General features: G+C 43.6%; 1 protein-coding gene across 1 annotated transcript; it reads right to left on the bottom strand.

Moving 5' to 3' along the window:
* Positions 1-4,057: 4,057 nt before the first annotated feature.
* LOC124696121 (scarecrow-like protein 33) lies at positions 4,058-6,738 on the bottom strand. Its single transcript, XM_047228896.1, has one exon. The coding sequence runs from the start codon at positions 6,736-6,738 to the stop codon at positions 4,732-4,734; it is 2,007 nt and encodes a 668-aa protein (XP_047084852.1). The 3' UTR covers positions 4,058-4,731.
* Positions 6,739-19,049: the final 12,311 nt, after the last annotated feature.

Here is a 19,049-nt window from a genome sequence, read left to right as displayed (position 1 = left end):
CGGATGTGATCCGGACATCACGAGGAGTTCGGAATGGTCGGAGAATAAGATTCATATATAGGATGTCATTTTATGTGTTTGAAAATGATTCGGAAGGTTCTATGGAAGGTTCTAGAAGGTTCTAGAAAAGTCCGGAAGAAACCACCAAGGAAGGTGGAGTCCACATGGGACTCCACCTCCATGGCCGGCCAACCCTAGTGGGGGAGGAGTCCCAAGTGGACTCCCTTAGGGGGCCGGCCAACCCCACATGGGAGGTGGAACTCCCACCTTGGTGGGAGTCCTAGCTTGGCTAGGTTTTCCCCTCCTATGGAAGGTTTTTGGTTCGGGTCTTATTCGAAGACTTGGACACCACCTCTTGGGGTTCCACCTATATAATGAGGGCCAAGGGGGAGGGGGCCGGCCACCTCAAACACCACCAAGGTGGCCGCACCCCTATAGTGGCCGGCGCCCCCCTCTCCCCAAACCCTAGCCGCCCCGCTCCTCCACTTCCACCACCACCGACACCACGCCGTCGTGCTGTCGGATTCAAGAGGAGCTACTACTTCCGCTGCCCGCTGGAACGGGGAGGTGGACGTCGTCTTCATCAACAACCGAACGTGTGACCGAGTACGGAGGTGCTGCCCGTTCGTGGCGCCGGAACCGATCGTGATCAAGATCTTCTACGCGCTTTTGCAAGCGGCAAGTGATCGTCTACCGCAGCAATAAGAGCCTATTCTTATAGGCTTTGGAATCTCTTCAAGGGTTAGTCTTGATCATCCCCTCGTTGCTACCGTCTTCTAGATTGCATCTTGGCTTGGATTGTGTGTTCGCGGTAGGAAAATTTTTTTGTTTTCTATGCAACGTTATCCTACAGCTATATCGGCTTGGTTTGCATGTCTAAAAATAAAATAGAAGTACTCTTAGGCTGATTTTGTAAACTGATCTAGGTTTTTTTTTTTTTTTTGCAAGCAGCAGTGACGTCCGTACAATATTGCTAGTTTCCTACATAGATGCGTTTTTGAATGACGTGGGCAGCAGTTACGATTTTCCATATATAAAGCATATTTCTTTACTAAAGCAGTCCATGCCACGTACGATTTGTGAGATGTGATTTGCTTGACATATATCGTGTCAAACATACTATTTTTTAGATCTAACTATCAGAATTAATTTAGATGATGTGGATTAACCTTTAACCGGTGATTTTTTGGATTTTAATTAAAAAAAGGCAGTTATAGTCTTATAGAAATACGTGTTTCATTGTTTTCCTTTTTCATATTTCCTACCAAATATAGTGTCATATCCAATTGCTCATCTACGTGAAATTAATCGTTTGCCAGGTCAGATTGCGGGGTTACGTAAATGTCAATCTCTTGTTAAATCTTAACCATTAATTCTAGATTTAACTATTAAACGAATTTAATTGATGTGGCATAACGTGACATCCGTATATTACTTTTAGTATATAAACAGAGCAAATACGTAGGTTTCTTTCCAGCTACCACGTTCCAACATAGCTATATCGGCTTGGTTTGCATGTCTAAAAATAAAATAGAAGTACTCTTAGGCTGATTTTGTAAACTGATATCTAGGTTTTTTTTTTTTTTTTTGCAAGCAGCAGTGACGTCCGTACAATATTGCTAGTTTCCTACATAGATGCGTTTTTGAATGACGTGGGCAGCAGTTACGATTTTCCATATATAAAGCATATTTCTTTACTAAAGCAGTCCATGCCACGTACGATTTGTGAGATGTGATTTGCTTGACATATATCGTGTCAAACATATTACGTAACTACTATTTTTTCATAAAATCTGAGCCATATATTTTAGATCTAACTATTAAAATTAATTTAGATGATGTGGATTAACCTGGTGTCTCCGTTAAAATCTCTTTTTTTTTTAGTATATAATAGATAGATTTAAAAGATTTCAATTGAAATGCAAAAATTTGAAGGAAAGAAGAGAAACAAAAGACTACGGTTCAGAGGTGGAGATTGTTTTCCCTGACAGTGGATCCATCGAACCAACGCCACAGTGTGGTTGGCCCCGCATGTGAAAAGCTCGCTGCTACCGCGTCGTATGAGTGTCGTACGAAAATTATCGTGTGTATAGCAGGGCTCTAAATAATCCTTTGTTCATTCATACTACTACTAGTACTCCTACTATACATACTCGCATGCGCTTCTCAACTCTCAGAGATCGACGAAACTGAAGAATCAACAATTTTACTGTAGCTCACACTTCTTCAGTTTGGTTTGCTACACCTTGATCAAATACAGCCGTCGATCTTCCACCCGACGCCTGTCACTTCAACTTAACCGCTTCACGCCATCGCTTCCTACTTACAACCGCTGATCTTGCATCGGACGGTCTTCCTCATAGCTCACGTCGCTGTTTACTTTCCGAGAATGCATACATACTTATATCTTTTAATTTGTCTCATATAAATCTCAAGGAAAACAAGTGCGTAAAATAATTGTTTGTGTGGATGTTTAAAAGGTCACATCACTATGTCTAGAGAGTAAATAATATGCTCGCAGAGACCAAAACATACCTTAAGATCTTGGTCATGCTTTAGTGTGTACACATCTTAGACATGCTCAATCCTTGGTCCTATGTTTTCTCACATGCTCTGCACATTTGACCAAATCAGTGGGAAAGCATGCACAGAAATAGAAATTGAGATTAAGCAATATGCTTACAAGGATATACATCAGTTCAGTCAATTGCTTGTTGCTGGAAGCAATAAAGTACACATTAGAAAGCATGACTAGAGCAATATTGAAACCCAAAATCTGCAGAGCACAGTATGAAGAAAGGGCCTATAAGTGGTTCACAGCTGGAGCAACATCCAATCTGCACTTGTGCACGTTTGCATCTTTCTCACAGTCATCATTCTACAGTATATCACTGAGCCATTCAAGTTATATGATAGATGTCCTCTTTTCAGAGAGGCAGTTATAGGATCATAGGTTATCTAGGACCATTGCAAAATTAGGCTACAAAATAAGAGCCCAGTGTTCACAGAAACTATCATCAGCGCAAATTTCATGTTGTGTATGGTCAAGCCTATCACACCTTTAATTATTATTAATGCAGAGAATTATAAGAACCAAAAATGTGCACATCAACTAGCCAGTACAACTTTACGGCTTGAACACACATCTGGTTACTCTACACAGTCTCAAAGGGAAGTACCAAACAATTTGACTGCATGAACTCATACTACTACTAGTACTCCTACTATACACTTGTGACTTGGTCGCTTGCGCTTCTCATCTCTCAGAGCATATGTCAAGATCTGATCTGACAAAACTGAAGAATCAACAATTTTACTGTAGCTCACACTTCTTCAGTTTGGTTCACGACACCTTGATCAAATACAGCCGTCGATCTTCCACCCGACACCTGTGACTTCAACTTAACCGCTTCGCACCATCGCTTCCTACTTTTACAACCGCTGATCTTGCATCGTATGGTCTTCATCATAGCTCACGTCGCTGTTTACTTTCCGACGACCACTCCGCTGTATTTATTGCACTTAGCTTTATTTACTTTTATCTAAAAAAGTTTTATTGCACCCAGATTTCTGAACTACCCTGATTTTTGAGCTACAACTAAAATTACATGCATACATACTTATATATTTTACTTGGTCTCATATAAATCTTAGAAGGAAAAGGAGTGCGTAAACAGAATTATTAATGTGGGTCACATCACTATGCCGACAGAGTAAATAATTTGTTCGCAGAGACCAAAACATACCTTAAGATCTTGGCCATGCTTTAGTGCGTACATATCTTTGACATGCTCAATCCTTAAGTCTTATTGTTTTCTCATATGCTCTGCACACTAAATCAAATCAGTGGCCCAATAAAGTCATGCAGGTAAAGGAAAAGCATGGCACAGAATCTTAACAGTTGCGACTTTAAAGCATATACAGAAATACCAATTGATATTAAGTAATAACCTCAAACAGATGTTTTCAGTCAATTATCTGGAAGCATGAAGTACACATTAGAAAGCATTACAAGAGCAGTACTGAAACCCAAGATCAGCAGAGCACAGTACGAAGATTGGGCCTAGAAGTGGTTCACAGCTGGAGCAACATGCAATCTGCAATTGTGCATGTTTGCACCTTTCTCACAGTCATCATTCTACAGTATATCACCAAGCCTTTGAAGTTATATCATAGATAACCTCTTTTCAGAGAGGCAGTTATAGGATCATAGGTTATCTGAGACCATTGCAAAATTAGGCTACAAAATAAGAGCCCATTGTTCACAGAAACTATAACCAGTGCAAATTTCATGTTATGATGGTCAAGCCTATCACACCTTTACAGTTTCAACAATGTGCACATCAACTAGCCAGTACAAACAGTTTCAACACACTTCTGGTTACTCTACACAGTCCCAAAGGGAAGTACCAAACAATTTGATCGCATGAACTCAAATTCTGCAGCAACAGGACGGCCAAAGCATCCAATTTAGTGTCATCAAAATTCTGTAGATATCTAAAATAAATAAAAATTCACACCTATGCTTTGTGATCCATGATGAGCAACCAAGTGGTTTTGAAATAAATAAAACTTGCAATGAACCTCCAGGTCATAGTAGAAGTAATTGCCTACCTCATGGCACCACAGAAGTTACTACTTTCTGCAACATAGATGTTGAGCTAAGTGCTAACATATAAACAAGGGTAGATCTATTGATGTCTACAATCAATGTTAGATTGTGAAAAGAAGCTAGGTGGCATCGTCAGCAATCCAGGTTGACAGGGCATAGAGCACACGCCCCTTCCACCTGTGCAGTAACCACCGCTGATCCCCATCAACAACGAAGTCTCTGTGGTAGTTATCCTTGACCTTGTCCAGCACAAGCCTAACAACCTCTGGATTCAACGGCAGTTGGCTCAACCCAGCCCGACGGTTCCGCGCCTGCCACTGCTTGTATGTCTCGGGGCGTTCCACCCGGTCTGCGCCCTCACATGCGATGACATTCAGGGCAGAGCGGCCAAAGATGTCACGCTCGAGCAGGATACGCCCGTCATTGTCCCGAGGGACGGTCGCATCCAGCAGGTCGAAATGTGCCGAGTAGTGGAACAGCGCCTCCCGGAACCGTGTCAGGAAGTACGTCGCACCGTAAGAGCCATTCATAATCCCATGGATGAAGACATCCGGGCGCATCTTCCTGATGTTGTTGAGAACCTCATCCCTGGGGCTCGGGCTATCAAAGCAGACGTTTTCGTCCATCAGAAGTCTGAAATGGCAAAGACTAATCACCACAAGCACCTCATCCCGGTCAATGTTCAGGTCCTCAGGCTGGACAGTCTCTCGCTTTGCTGCGATACCATGGAACTTAAATGGCACACCGAACACACGGGCAAAATTGCCAAGCCTTCGCCCTGTATCTTCAATGTGGTCGGATCCTCGAAATCCAGGTTGAGGGAGATCAATGCCGGTGATCCTCACCTCCGGAGGTCCGCCTTTTCTAGCCGCCAGCATGCGTAGCAAGCCTGGCCACTGGAATCCTTGGTTGAGACCATAGTCCACAATGTGCAACCGCTTTTTCCCTGCCACAGCATTGCAGATGGTCTTGTTGGCGAAGACGAACGCCACCTTCTTGCAGCAGCAAGCCGCCATGTAAAGCTGGTTGGCCTTGAGGAAGTCGGCGACCGAGGTGCGCCTCGCCATCAGCGACTGGTACAGCTGGCTCCCCCTTCCCGCCAGCCGTGCCTCCAGCCCCTCGGCGAAATAATGCGCCAGCCTCTGCGCCGCGTCCCCGAGCGGGGACGAGTTGTGCTTGATCCTCTTGAGCAGCTCGCTCGCACCCCAGCGGTTGTCGGCGGACACCGCCTCCGCGCAGTTGAGCAGCAGCGTGTGCAGGTCCACCATCTCGCTGCCAACGATGCCCTTTCTCGGCCGCCCCCTCTTCCCGGTCCCCTTCCGGCTGGTCCTCGCTGGCTTGGCTTCCACGGGGACGCGCGGCTGCTCAACCCCCTTCATGCATATCTCGTGCTCCTGGAACATCATTTCGTCGAACAGCTCGCGTGCGCCATCCTCCTCCTCCTGGTCGGGCGTGATCAGTTTGGTGGCTCTGCCCGCCTCCGGCTCCGGATTGTGCCTCTTTTTCGTCAGCCCACCGCCTGTGGGCACTCCACCCACCACCGTCGTCGCGGCGAGGGTGGAGCCGATGTTGACCGGGAGGCTGCTGTTGGGCGGGAGGAACTTTTGAGCCTCCTCCATGCCTTTGAGAAAGGCCAAGTTGAGCATGTCCTGGTCGCCGGGCAACAGGCAGTTACCAGTAAAGGAGTTTTGGACTCCGTGGTGGTGCGGCGATGCACTGGTGGCGTCGGCGTAGGGCGGGCGGGAGATCTGGACCGCGTCGTAGGGCGAGGCGATGCTGGGGCTGGGGGAGGCGGCGGCGTCGGAGGAGGAGCAGGACGGCGAGAGCGCGGAGGCGGAGCCGCTGCCGCCGCCGCTGTGGACGAGGATCTGGGCGAAGGGCAGCTGCGCCCTTAGGAGCGCGGGGTGGTCGGGGTAGAGGAAGAAGAACTGGTCGTCCGTGCCCTCCTCCATGAGCAGGCGCGAGATGTAGGGGAGCGCCATGTCGTCGAAGCAGGCGTCCTCGTCCTCCTCGGACCGGGGCGTCGGCGGCAGGTCGAGGAAGAGGGACGGTGACGGCGGCTCCAGGCGCGCGAGGAAACCCTGCTGCTGCCCCAGGAACTCCTCCGGCGTGCCACTGCCAGCCATTGTTGCTCTGCTCCTGCTGCTGGAGTACAAGTGTACAAGTGTTGGAGTACTAGGTAATAAGCTGTGCAGACAGTAGTACTAGGATTTAACGAGTCCACTGTCAAGCTCTGCTAATGATGCTTCCTTAAAAGTAGGGACGGGAAGGCTCCTGGAAATGCAGTATGAGCCCGACAACAAAAGGGCCAATTGACAATTGTAATTCCGGCTCGCCGCCGGTCCCAGGGTGGAGCAAGTATTCCACCAGTAAGAAATAACAGAAGAAAGCAACTGGCCAACTGTCATGGTGATTATTTAACTTAAACAAGGCAACAACAAGCTGGATGAAGCTGAGCTCCCTAGGATCATCATAGTTGATAAGCTCTGCATCTGCATCCGGACTCCAAGGCATCTTCTTGCTTTATCTAATCCCACATGCTGCTTCCTCAAACAATTTAACCCTGATCTCTGCATTCACAGTACTATACTGTATATACACTTTTTAACCATAAGGCCCTTGGCCCGGCTTTATATATAAAACCCTCATGGCAAACAGAAGTAGCGATACAACACACACCACAGAACAGGTACCTCCATAAGTCTAGTGCCACCATACGAATACATAAGTCTGAAACCCAAAGATAACAACAAAGGGCAAGCGTGGAGCCGCACAAAGGTAGCAGGAGAGGCAGCATGAACTCGTCGCTCCATCCAGGATGTCGATGACGTCAGTGTCCTACGGCCCGGCTCCTCGCGTGAAGCCTCCTAACCTCGTCCAGCGCCACGTCCAGCAGTGGTCGGTCCCTCAGTCTGACCAGAACCCTCCAGCTCTGCATATAGATAGATATTTTGAAGATAGCATCAGCCGGGCTGGAGATCAGGGAGCCCTCAATAGCTATCTTGTTGCGGATGTTCCAAAGCACCCAACTCTGAGCGGCGAAGGTGAACCAAGCTATCCTACGAAGTCTACCCGACAAGCCGTTGGCAATGTGAAAGTTCAGAGATGGTAAACCTAGAGGGGGGTGAATAGGTTTCTACAGATTTTAATTCTCTCTTTGCAATATTAGGCTTTGCGGAATATAAAGGTGAGCCTAATGCAAACTAGGTGAGACAACCTATATGAGGATACAAGTAACTCGAGCACGAAGGCTCTCACAGGCAGTTATATCACAAGTAAGGAGTTCGGTTAGAGATAACCGATAGCACGCGGAGACGGGGATGTATTCCCGTGTTTTCTTCCTTTGCAAGAAGGTACGTCGCGTTTGGAGGGGTGGAGGTCCCACGAAGGATTCCCCAACACCACGAAGGCTCACCCTATTCTCCGGAGCCTATCCCACGAAGAAATAGCTCACTCACTTGTGGTAGACTTTGAGGTAGCCTCCAAACCTTCACAATCTTGTCAGGAGCAAATCCACAGCCCGGATGCTTTCGGACCTCTCTTGCCCACCTAGGGTTTCCAAGGAACCCTAGAGAGCAAGTTTATTGATGAATACAAGGGGGAATAAGATTTAGCTTAGTAGAACGGTAGATCGGGGCCTCCTCTATCTTTTCCCCGGAGGGATTTGAGTTTGGGTGGAGGAGGAGGTAGATCTGAGGCTTTTGGTGTTTTTAACAATGGAGTATGTGAGAGAGAGCTCAAGAACAGCTTGTAGTGTAGTGCCTAACTGTTCAGAGGTAGGAGAAGGGGTTTTTATAGTGCCACTTGAAATCTGGCCGTTGGAACTTGCCACCTCAGCTTCTTCTTCGAGGAGCCCGGTCAACCTGACCTGAGACCGGACAGTCCGGCGCAGGGGCCGGTCAGACCAGGCCAGTGACCGGACCTGCCGTCCAGACCGGAGCTAAGAATACGGTTGGCGCAGGGGCGCCCGGTCCACCGCCCGGTCCGACCGGGTGTATGACCGGATCAGGCCGGTCCAGACCGGGCCTGGGACCAGACCCCGACCGAGAACCTCCGCTGGCTTACTGGATATGACCGGTTGGCACCAGTCCATGGGCCGGTCGGCACCGGGCTGGCCGGTGCCAGGGCCGGTCTGACCGGGCCATTGGCCGGCCAGGTGCTGAAGAAAGCTTTTTGATTTTCGTCGAAGTGAGGGGGTCCCCAATTGTCTTCTTGTTCCATTGATACACCATTTTACCTCTTTGGCTAATACCTGGGAATAATCTCATAGGCATGTATTAGACCAAATACTCTAGCATGGTGTCATTGTTACCAAAATAATGGATAAGGGTAAAATACCCTTACAATCTCCCCCTTTTTGGTATACGATGACAAACCGAGCTAGAGTCACATATAGATATTATGATAAGCTTTAAACCTTGATTCCATATAAGATATTAAGACAGCTCCCCCATAATGTGTGCACTTGGAGAATTTGCGTTTGAATGCAAAGTGCACCATTTGTGGAATATGAGAAGCTCCCCCAATATCTTTAGGAAACAAGCATGGTATGGACATGTGTATATCAAGATATATAAGCATAACGCATAATCATCCTAACATAGAGATTAAGCATACAAGTACTTGTCCATACACAAATTATTTAAAGTAGCAAATGGTTCTTGGAATGAAAAGGCAAGCAAATAAGCACAAGCCAAATAAGAAGCAAATGACGATGGCCCAAAGAGATCCAAATGAAGGAGCTCCAAAGGCCTAGATGTGGCGACGATGCTCTTGATAGGATGTTTCTTCTTGAGTTGCTTTCCTGCTACACATGCACTGCATACACGATCTTTCTCAAAAGAAATGCCGGTTAGTCCAACAATGTGCTCACCCTTTAGGAGTTGTTTAAGATTTCTCATGTTAACATGACCAAGGCGGCGATGCCACAACCAACCTTCGTCATGTTTGGCCTCCATTAGACATGTGGAGGAGAGGGGCTCTCTTTCGAGAGGTCAACAACGTAAAGGTTGTTCTCCACATATCCAACAAGGACCAATTTGAGATTGTCACTCCTAAAGACTTTCACACAATAATTAGTAAAATATGAATTGTAACCGACATCGGCAAGATGATATATAGAAAGTAAGTTATAGCCAAGGGATTCAACAAGCATGACCATCTCAAGGCACAAGTCCTTAGAGATTGCCACCTTGCCATACCCAAGTACCTTTCCCTTTGAGTTGTCACCAAAGGTGATGCTTGACTTCTTGTTGATATCCTCAATGAATTGATCAAGCACACCTCTTCCTCCGGTCATATGATTGGTGCATCTGCTATCAAACACCCATTTTGGACCACCGAAGGAATACCCCTACAAAATCAAGTAGAGGATTTAGGAACCCATCGATTAATGGGTTCATTTGTAATGGCAATAATATCTTTTGGTACCCAAATTGAGTACCCTCTATAAGCATAGCCATTACGAGGGCCAACATAGTTAGCATAAACATCACCATAGTAATCAACAAATAGTTCATAGTGATTGTTAGGCCCCGTGTGGTCACCACTCGTGGTTTTGCCCTTTGAGGCTTTGCCAACATTAGTGACCTTCTTGTTCTTCTCTTGAGCGGGTTTCTCCTTCTTGTAGCTGTTCTTCTTGTAGGACTTGGGAGTATATCCAAGTCCAAACTTTTGATTGTTTGACCTTTGCTTACTCAAGAGGTCATCCAATCCCATCTTATTCTTGGCGGTGGTGAACTTGGCAAGTTCCTTTGTTAATCTAACATTTTCCTCAAGAATACTTGCTTGCTCACAAGATGATTCATTAGGATGATAGTTGAGACCATATTTAGTCACCAAACATCCAAGATATGCATTGGTCTCAACATGCAAAGATAATTCCTCTACTAAACGAACATGTTCCTCTACAAGTTTAGCATGCTCATGAGTGAATGAGGTGGAGGAACTAGCAACATTTTTTGTAATAATGGGATCATTCATTGATCTAAGAGCCTTTTTGTAGGTTTCTTGAAGTAGGTCATGGTTCTCTCCAAGTTTCTTGAGCTCATCCTTAGCAAGCTTGTTAGCTCTTTCAAGATTGTCAAGATCCCTAGTAAGAGAAGCATGAGCAATTTCAAGATCCTTCTTTGAAGCGTCGAGCTCTTGGGCCAATAATTGAGCCCTTTCGATAGTTTCAAGATCCTTAACTTTATCTAGTTCAAAGGTTTCAATTTGTTGCTTAAGGCCTTGAGATATGCACCTCTCGGTTTTCAGCTCTTGTCTTAGGAGGTTGAATCTCCGTTCTTTATCATTCAAATGATATTCTAATTCCTCAATGGACTCGTCCTTTTCTTTGAGGGAGTCCATCAAGAAATCAAACTTGACAAGAGCATTACCACGAAGAGTGCATCTTATTTTGTAAAGTTCCTTAAGCATAGCTAACTCGTCTTGATTTTCAGTTTCATCATCAAGAACAGTAGATAAAGAAGGTGGGGATTCCATTACCTTTGTTTCTCTTGCCATTAGAAAAGAGCCGACGATTGTGGAGGAGGGTGAGTCATCGGAGTCTTCATCTTGAGTTGCTCTTGCCATGAAGGAAGAACTAACATTATTCTCCGTGGAGTAGTCCTTGGAGTAGTCATATGTGAAGAGTGATCCGGGCTTGGAGAAATCCAAACCGGCCACTCCGGCCTCCTTCTCCTCATCTTCCTCTTCTTCATCGGAAGTGTACTCAGCCCCAACAAAGGCTCTTCCCTTGTTCTTCTTATATCGATCATTGATTGGGTTTGGCTTCAATCTTGGCTTGATTCCTTTGAAAAACTTTGGCTTGTCAACCCTTTTCTCATAAGGACACTCATTTGAAAAGTGACCATTTTCATCACAGTTGTAGCAGGTTCACTTCTTCTTCTCAAACTTTGCCTTGTACTTCTTGGCAAAGAAAGCAAAGTCTGTAGCAATGTCACTAGTTGAAGTCATCTCTTCATCTTCTTCAATTTCATAGACTTATTCTCTTTCATGGTCACCTCTAGCCTTTAGAACAAGGTTATGTGAGGCTTCATCAATACGGTTCATCGCCATGAGCCTTTCTCCTGTCTTGGCCATGTTCTCATTGGCTGCCACATAGGAGACTAGATCATCTGCGTTCAGATCGGGCTCTTGGTAATGATTTGCAAGTTGAGTGCAAGGTTGGTGTCATGTTGCTTGACTGCAATCATGACAATGACCTTGGACTTTATGAATGTTTCATTCATCTCAAAACCATCGTTGTATTTCTCACATCCAAGGTCCTTGACCTTCACTCTTAGAGCACCAAGCCTTCCATAAGTATCGGCCAAGGATTCTCCTTGTCTAATCATGAACATAGTTACCTCAGTCTTTGCTGACTCATAGAGTGCTGATTGGATCAGATCGGTTCCCTCTTGGAGTACTACGATCCGATCCCACAACTCTTCAGCGGAGTCAATATCATTGACTTGATCAAGAAGCTTGCGGTTGATGCCACTCCTAATCTTATCACGAGCGGAGGCATTGAGTTGCCGGTTGTAAAATTCGGTTGAGGTCAACCGAATGGGATCTTGTGGCTTCCGGTATCCATCAACAATGATCTCCCACAACTCCACACTGCAGCTGCGAATATGAGACTCCATAGAAGATTTCCAAAAAGGAAAGTGAGTTCCATCAAAATGGGGAACATTCCCACTATGGTTTATATGAGGCATGGGTGAAGTGTTTTTGGGATAGTCATGGTTGACTTGATGGAAACCTTTCAGAGGAACCGAAGTCCCACTAGAGGTTCCACTAGTTAGGTTCTTAAGCATGGCAGTCATTTGTGCCATTTGGCTTTGGACTTCATCCTCCTTCAATTTTTTTTCAGCATCATATGCCAAGAATCTAGATTTCATCTCCTTAACTGAAAGGGTAGAATCTTCATCCAGACCCTCGAATAATTTATCCATCTCAATCTTAAGGTTGTGAAGCCCTTAAAAAGAGTCCCGGCTCTGATACCAATTGAAAGTTTAGAGATGGTAAACCTAGAGGGGGGTGAATAGGTTTCTACAAATTTTAATTCTCTCTTTGCAATAATAGGCTTTGCGGAATATAAAGGTGAGTCTAATGCAAACTAGGTGAGACAACCTATATGAGGATACAAGTAACTCGAGCACGAAGGCTCTCACAGGCAGTTATATCACAAGTAAGGAGTTCGGTTAGAGATAACCGATAGCACGCGGAGACGAGGATGTATTCCCGTGTTCCCTTCCTTTGCAAGAAGGTTGTAAGGGTATATTGCCACTATGTGTGGTTTTGGTAATTAATAACAACCCCTATGGACTAATGTTTTCATTGAGTTTATATGAAGGAATATTCCATAGGTACTACTTGTATTCCATGTGTTGGATTCAAGTATAGATGCCATGAAGATAAAGATATACCTTGTGTATTGGCATCAAGATCATCAACTTGAAGATATATATGTGATATGATCAAGAAGAAGAAATGAAGATAGAGTTCTTATGTGGAACTCAATATTATCCATGCTCTAGCTTATGTGATAAACAACGAATGATCAAGATCTTGAGTGCTTGATTCCAAGTGAAGAATTCTTTATACACCTCAAGATAGTATGATAGAGCATGAGAAGATACAAGGTTGACCAATACAAAGAGTGAAGAATAGATTCAAGATTGGTCAACACATGAAACATGAAGAATGTGCCACGAGAAGTCATGTGGTATGGTAAGCCGTGTCAATCATGCTTTATGAACTAACCCATCATATATGTTCCCTTGTGTTGTCTATGTGGGTTAGGTATCTTTCCATGGGCATGCATCAAAAGTGAGATCTCATATAGCCCATGAGAGGATGACGTCAAGTGGTGATCGTCATCAAGGTTGAGTTGGGCAAGTTCAAGTTGAGCATCTCAAGGGGATCATATGCTTGAAGCTTGCCGTCCATTTGGTGATAATGGACATGTGAAGATGTGCATCAATGGAGCTTTCCCATCATGGTGTATGGGGGAGCATTTGTGAGTCTTCACGAAGCAACAATGATCAAGTGTGGCATTCTTGCTTGAGTGGAGCTTGAAGAGTTATCATCAAGATCAAGCGGGATGCGCAAGGCAAAGGTATGGCCTTGATAGGTTTCCTTTTACCGGTCTTGATACGTCACAAACGTATCTATAATTTCTTATGTTCCATGCTACTTTTATGATGATACTCACATGTTTTATACACATTATATGTCATTATTATGCATTTTCCGGCACTAACCTATTGACGAGATGCCGAAGAGCCGATTCTTTGTTTTCTGCTGTTTTTGGTTTCAGAAATCCTAGTAAGGAAATATTCTCGGAATTGGACGAAATCAACGCCCAGGGACCTATTTTTCCACGAAGCTTCCAGAAGTCCGAGGGAGAGATGAAGTGGGGCCACGGGGCGCCGACACAATAAGGCGGCGCGGCCAAGGGGGGGCGCGCCTCCCTAGTGTGTGGCCCCCCTGTCAGGCGTCCGACTCCGCCCTTCCGCCTACTTAAAGCCTTCGTCGCGAAACCCCCAGTACCGAGAGCCACGATACGGAAAACCTTCCAGAGACGCCGCCGCCGCCAATCCCATCTCGAGGGATTCAGGAGATCGCCTCCGGCACCCTGCCGGAGAGGGGAATCATCTCCCGGAGGTCTCTTCATCGCCATGATCGCCTCCGGATCGATGTGTGAGTAGTCCACCCCTGGACTATGGGTCCATAGCAGTAGCTAGATGGTTGTCTTCTCCTCATTGTGCTATCATGTTAGATCTTGTGAGCTGCCTATCATGATCAAGATCATCTATTTGTAATTCTACATGTTGTGTTTGTTGGGATCCAATGAATATTGAATACTATGTCAAGTTGATTATCAATCTATCATATATGTTATTTATGTTCTTGCATGCTCTCCGTTGCTAGTAGAGGCTCTGGCCAAGTTGATACTTGTGACTCCAAGAGGGGGTATTTATGCTCGATAGTGGGTTCATGCCTCCATTAAATGCGGGACGAGTGACGAAAAGTTCTAAGGTTGTGGATGTGCTGCTGCCACTAGGGATAAACATCGATGCTTTGTCTAAGGATATTTGTGTTGATTACATTACGCACCATACTTAATGCAATTGTCTGTTGTTTGCAACTTAATACTGGAGGGGGTTCGAATGATAACCTGAAGGTGGACTTTTTAGGCATAGATGCATGCTGGATAGCGGTCTATGTACTTTGTCGTAATGCCCTGATTAAATCTCATAGTACTCATCACGATATATGTATGTGCATTGTTATGCCTTCTTTATTTGTCAATTGCCCAACTGTAATTTGTTCACCCAACATCTGTTTATCTTATGGGAGGGACACCACTAGTAAACTGTGGACCCCGGTCCTATTATTTACATCTGAAATACAATCTACTGCAATTGCTCTTTACTGTTCTTCGCAAACAATCATCATCTTCCATACAATACATTTAATCATTTGTTTACAGCAAGCCGGTGAGATTGACAACCTCACTGTTACGTTGGGGCAAAGTACTTTGATTGTGTTGTGCAGGTTCCACGTTGGCGCCGGAATCCCTGGTGTTGCGCCGCACTATACTCCGCCGCCATCAACCTTCAACGTGCTTCTTGACTCCTACTAGTTCGATAAACCTTGGTTTCTTACTGAGGGAAACTTGCTGTTGTGCGCATCACACCTTCCTCTTGGGGTTCCCAACGGACGTGTCAACTACACGCATCAAGCAAATTTCTGGCGCCGTTGCCGGGGAGATCAAGACACGCTGCAAGGGGAGTCTTCCACATCCAATCTCTTTACTTTGTTTTTGTCTTGCTTTACTTTATTTTATTTACTGCTTTGTTTTCTCTCTATATCAAAAACACAAAAAATTAGTTGCTAGTTTTACATTATTTACTGTCTTGTTCTCCATATTAAAAACACAAAAAAAAATTACTTGCACTTTACTTTTGTTACCATGTCTAGCTCTGTACCTGTTACTTCTTCACCTGAAGAATTAGTCTTCACTTTTAAACAAGGCGATGAGGAGAGTTTTAAAGATGCTTGGTCCAGAATTTTTGATTCTTATCGTAAAGCTGAACCTCAAATGACTCTAAGTTTGCTCCTTAGTAACTTTTATTTTGGGCTTATGATTCGCTATAGATATGCCTTGGATGCTGTAGTGGGAGGAGATTTCCTTCATTGCGATGGGGATCAAGCTTTTAATTCCATAAAAAAATTGGTTGCATCACATAGTTCAGCTAATAACTTTGATTCAGCTCTTATTAGCATTTATAATAGATTAAACACTCTTGAGACAAGTGCATCTTGCTTGAAAGAAAATTATAGTTATGTTCGTAACCGTCTTGATCAAGTTTTAGTGAACTCTGAACCTTCAATATGTGACCCTACTATTAAAGTTGTTATTGGTGGTGAAACTTTTTATGCCAATTGTGATATTATGTCTGAATTTTGCCTTATGCCTAAGAGTATTTATGAATCTTTGACACTTTGGGGACTCGTTGAAGGGGGAGAAGGAATAACTCTTATTGATAACTCTGTTATAATTCCTAAGGGAATAGCCGAAGGTGTGCATACAATCATTCTTGGAAGAACTGTATCCACTGATTATCTTGTTATTGAATGTGTAGGAACAGGACGAATCACACTCGGAAGATCCCTGCTGAAACTATTGGGAGCAGTCATAGATGTGGGAGAAGGCACCCTAAAATTCACCTCTACACCGGGAGGTAGACATGTATTCCCTAAATCAAAGAGTAAGAAAAAGAATAAGAAGGGTAGGCGTAAAGCCCGAGGTAATGTTGATGCTTCACCTCTTGATAATACTTGATTCACACTTTCTACGCCTAGCTGAAAGGCGTTAAAGAAAAGCGCTTATGGGAGACAACTCATTATTTTACTTCTGCACTTTGTTTTATATTTGAGTCTTGGAAGTTGTTACTACTGTAGCAACCTCTCCTTATCTTTATTTTATTGCATTGTTGTGCCAAGTAAAGTCTTTGATAGTAAAGTCAATACTAGATTTGGATTACTGCGCAGGAACAGATTTTTTTCTGTCACGAATTTGAGCAGTAGTCTATGTAGAAAATTTATAAAAATCTGCCAATTTATGTGCGTGATCCTCAGATATGTACGCAACTTTCATTAAATTTGGGCATTTTCATCTGAGCAAGTCTGGTGCCTCATTAAAATTCGTCTTTACGGACTGTTCTATTTTGACAGATTCTGCCTTTTATTTCGCATTGCCTGTTTTGCTATGTTTGATGGATTTCTTTGTTCCATTAACTTTCAGTAGCTTTGTGCAATGTCCAGAAGTGTTAATAATGATTATGTCACCTCTGAATATATGAATTATGCACTCGACCCTCTAATGAGTTTGTTTTGAGTTTGGTGTGGAGGAAGTTTTCAAGGGTCAAGAGAGGAGGATGATACAATATGATCAAGAAGAGTGAAAAGTCTAAGATTGGGGATGCCCCGTGATTCATCCCTGCATATTTTAAGAAGACCCAAGCGTCTAAGCTTGGGGATGCCCAAGGCATCCCTTCTTCATCGACAACTTATCTCGGTCACCTCTAGTGAAACTATATTTTTATTCCGTCACATCTTATGTGCTTTACTTGGAGCGTCCGTTTGTTTTTGTTTTTGTTTTTGTTTGAATAAAATCGGATCCTAGCATTCTTTGTTTGGGAGAGAGACACGCTCCGCTATTTCGTATGAACACATGTGTTCTTAGCTTTATCTTTAATGTTCATTGCGAAAGTTGTACTACTTCATTCATTGTTATATGGTTGGAAACAGAAAATGCCGCATGTGGTAAATGGTATGATGTCTTGAATAATTTGATACTTGGCAATTTTTGTGCTCATATAGATCATGTTTAAGCTCTTTCATCATGTACCTTACCCATTAATGAATAATTACATAGAGCTTGTTAAAATTTGGTTTGCATGATTGATCTCTAGAGTCTAGATATTTTCTGGTTAAGGTGTTTGAATAACAAGAAGACAATATAAAGTCTTATAATAGTTACAATATGATCATATGTGAGCTTTGCTGCACCTTTTATACTTGAGTTTGCTTCAAACAACCTTGCTAGCCTAGCCTTGTATTGAGAGGAATTCTTCTCATGCATCCAAATCCTTGAGCCAATAACCATGCCATTTGTGTCCACCATACCTACCTACCACATGGTATTTCTCCGCCATTCCAAAGTAAATTACTTGAGTGCTACCTTTAAAAATTCCATTCTTTACCTTTGAAATATATAGCTCATGGGAAAATAGCTTAAAAACTATTGTGGTGAAGAATATGTACTTATGTGTCTTATTTCTTAATAAGTTGCTTGTTGAGCGGTAACCATGTTTCTGGGGACGCCATCAACTTTTACCTTTGTTGAATATCATGTGAGTTGCTATGCATGTTCGTCTTGTCTGAAGTAAGGGCGATTTTCATGATCAAATGGTTTGAGTATGCATACTGTTAGAGAAGAACATTGGTCCGCTAACTAAAGCCATGATTCATGGTGGAATTTTCAGTTTGGACAATTAGTCCTCAATCTCTTATGAGAATATTAACTGTTGTTGAATGCTTATGCATTAAAGAGGAGTCCATTATCTGTTGTCTATGTTGTCCCGGTATGGATGTCTAAGTTGAGAATAATAAAAAGCGAGAAATCCAATGCGAGCTTTCTCCTTAGACCTTTGTACAGGCGGCATAGAGGTACCCCTTTGTGACACTTGGTTGAAACATATGCTATGCAATGATAATCCATGTTAATTCAAGCTAATTAGGACAAGGTGCGAGCACTATTGGTATACTATGCATGAGGCTTGCAACTTATAGGATATCTTATACATAACACATATGCTTTATTACTACCGTTGACAAAATTGTTTCTTGTTTTCAAAATGAAAAGCTCTAGCACAAATATAGTAATCAATGCTTCCCTCTGCGAAGGGCCTTTCTTCTACTTTATTGTTGAGTCAGTTTACCTATTCCTTCTATCTTAGAAGCAAACACTTGTGTCAACTATGTGCATTGATTCTTACATGTTTACCTATTGCACTTGTTATATTACTTTGTGTTGACAATTATCCATGAGATAAATATGTTGAAGTTGAAAGCAATTGCTGAAACTTATATCTTCCTTTGTGTTGCTTCAATGCCTTTACTAAGAATTTATTGCTTTATGAGTAACTCTTATGCAAGTCTTATTGATGCTTGTCTTGAAAGTATTATTCATGAAAACTCTTTGCTATATGATTCATTTGTTTACTCATTATCTTCACCATTGCTTCGAATCGCTTCATTCATCTCATATGCTTTACAATAGTATGATCAAGATTATGATAGCATGTCACTTCAGAAATTATCTTTGTTATCGTTTACCTACTCGAGGGTGAGTAGGAACTAAGCTTGGGGATGCTTTATA

The sequence above is a fragment of the Lolium rigidum genome, chromosome 3 (genome assembly GCF_022539505.1).
Source record: "Lolium rigidum isolate FL_2022 chromosome 3, APGP_CSIRO_Lrig_0.1, whole genome shotgun sequence".
Lineage (NCBI taxonomy): Eukaryota > Viridiplantae > Streptophyta > Magnoliopsida > Poales > Poaceae > Lolium > Lolium rigidum.
The sequence above is the reverse complement of the archived record's forward strand: the minus strand, read 5'-3'. Positions and strand labels throughout refer to the sequence as shown.

What these genes read in the sequence shown, in the direction of transcription:
- LOC124696121 (XM_047228896.1), bottom strand. Translation starts at nt 6,738, where the DNA reads ATGGCTGGCAGTGGCACGCCGGAGGAGTTCCTGGGGCAGCAGCAGGGT.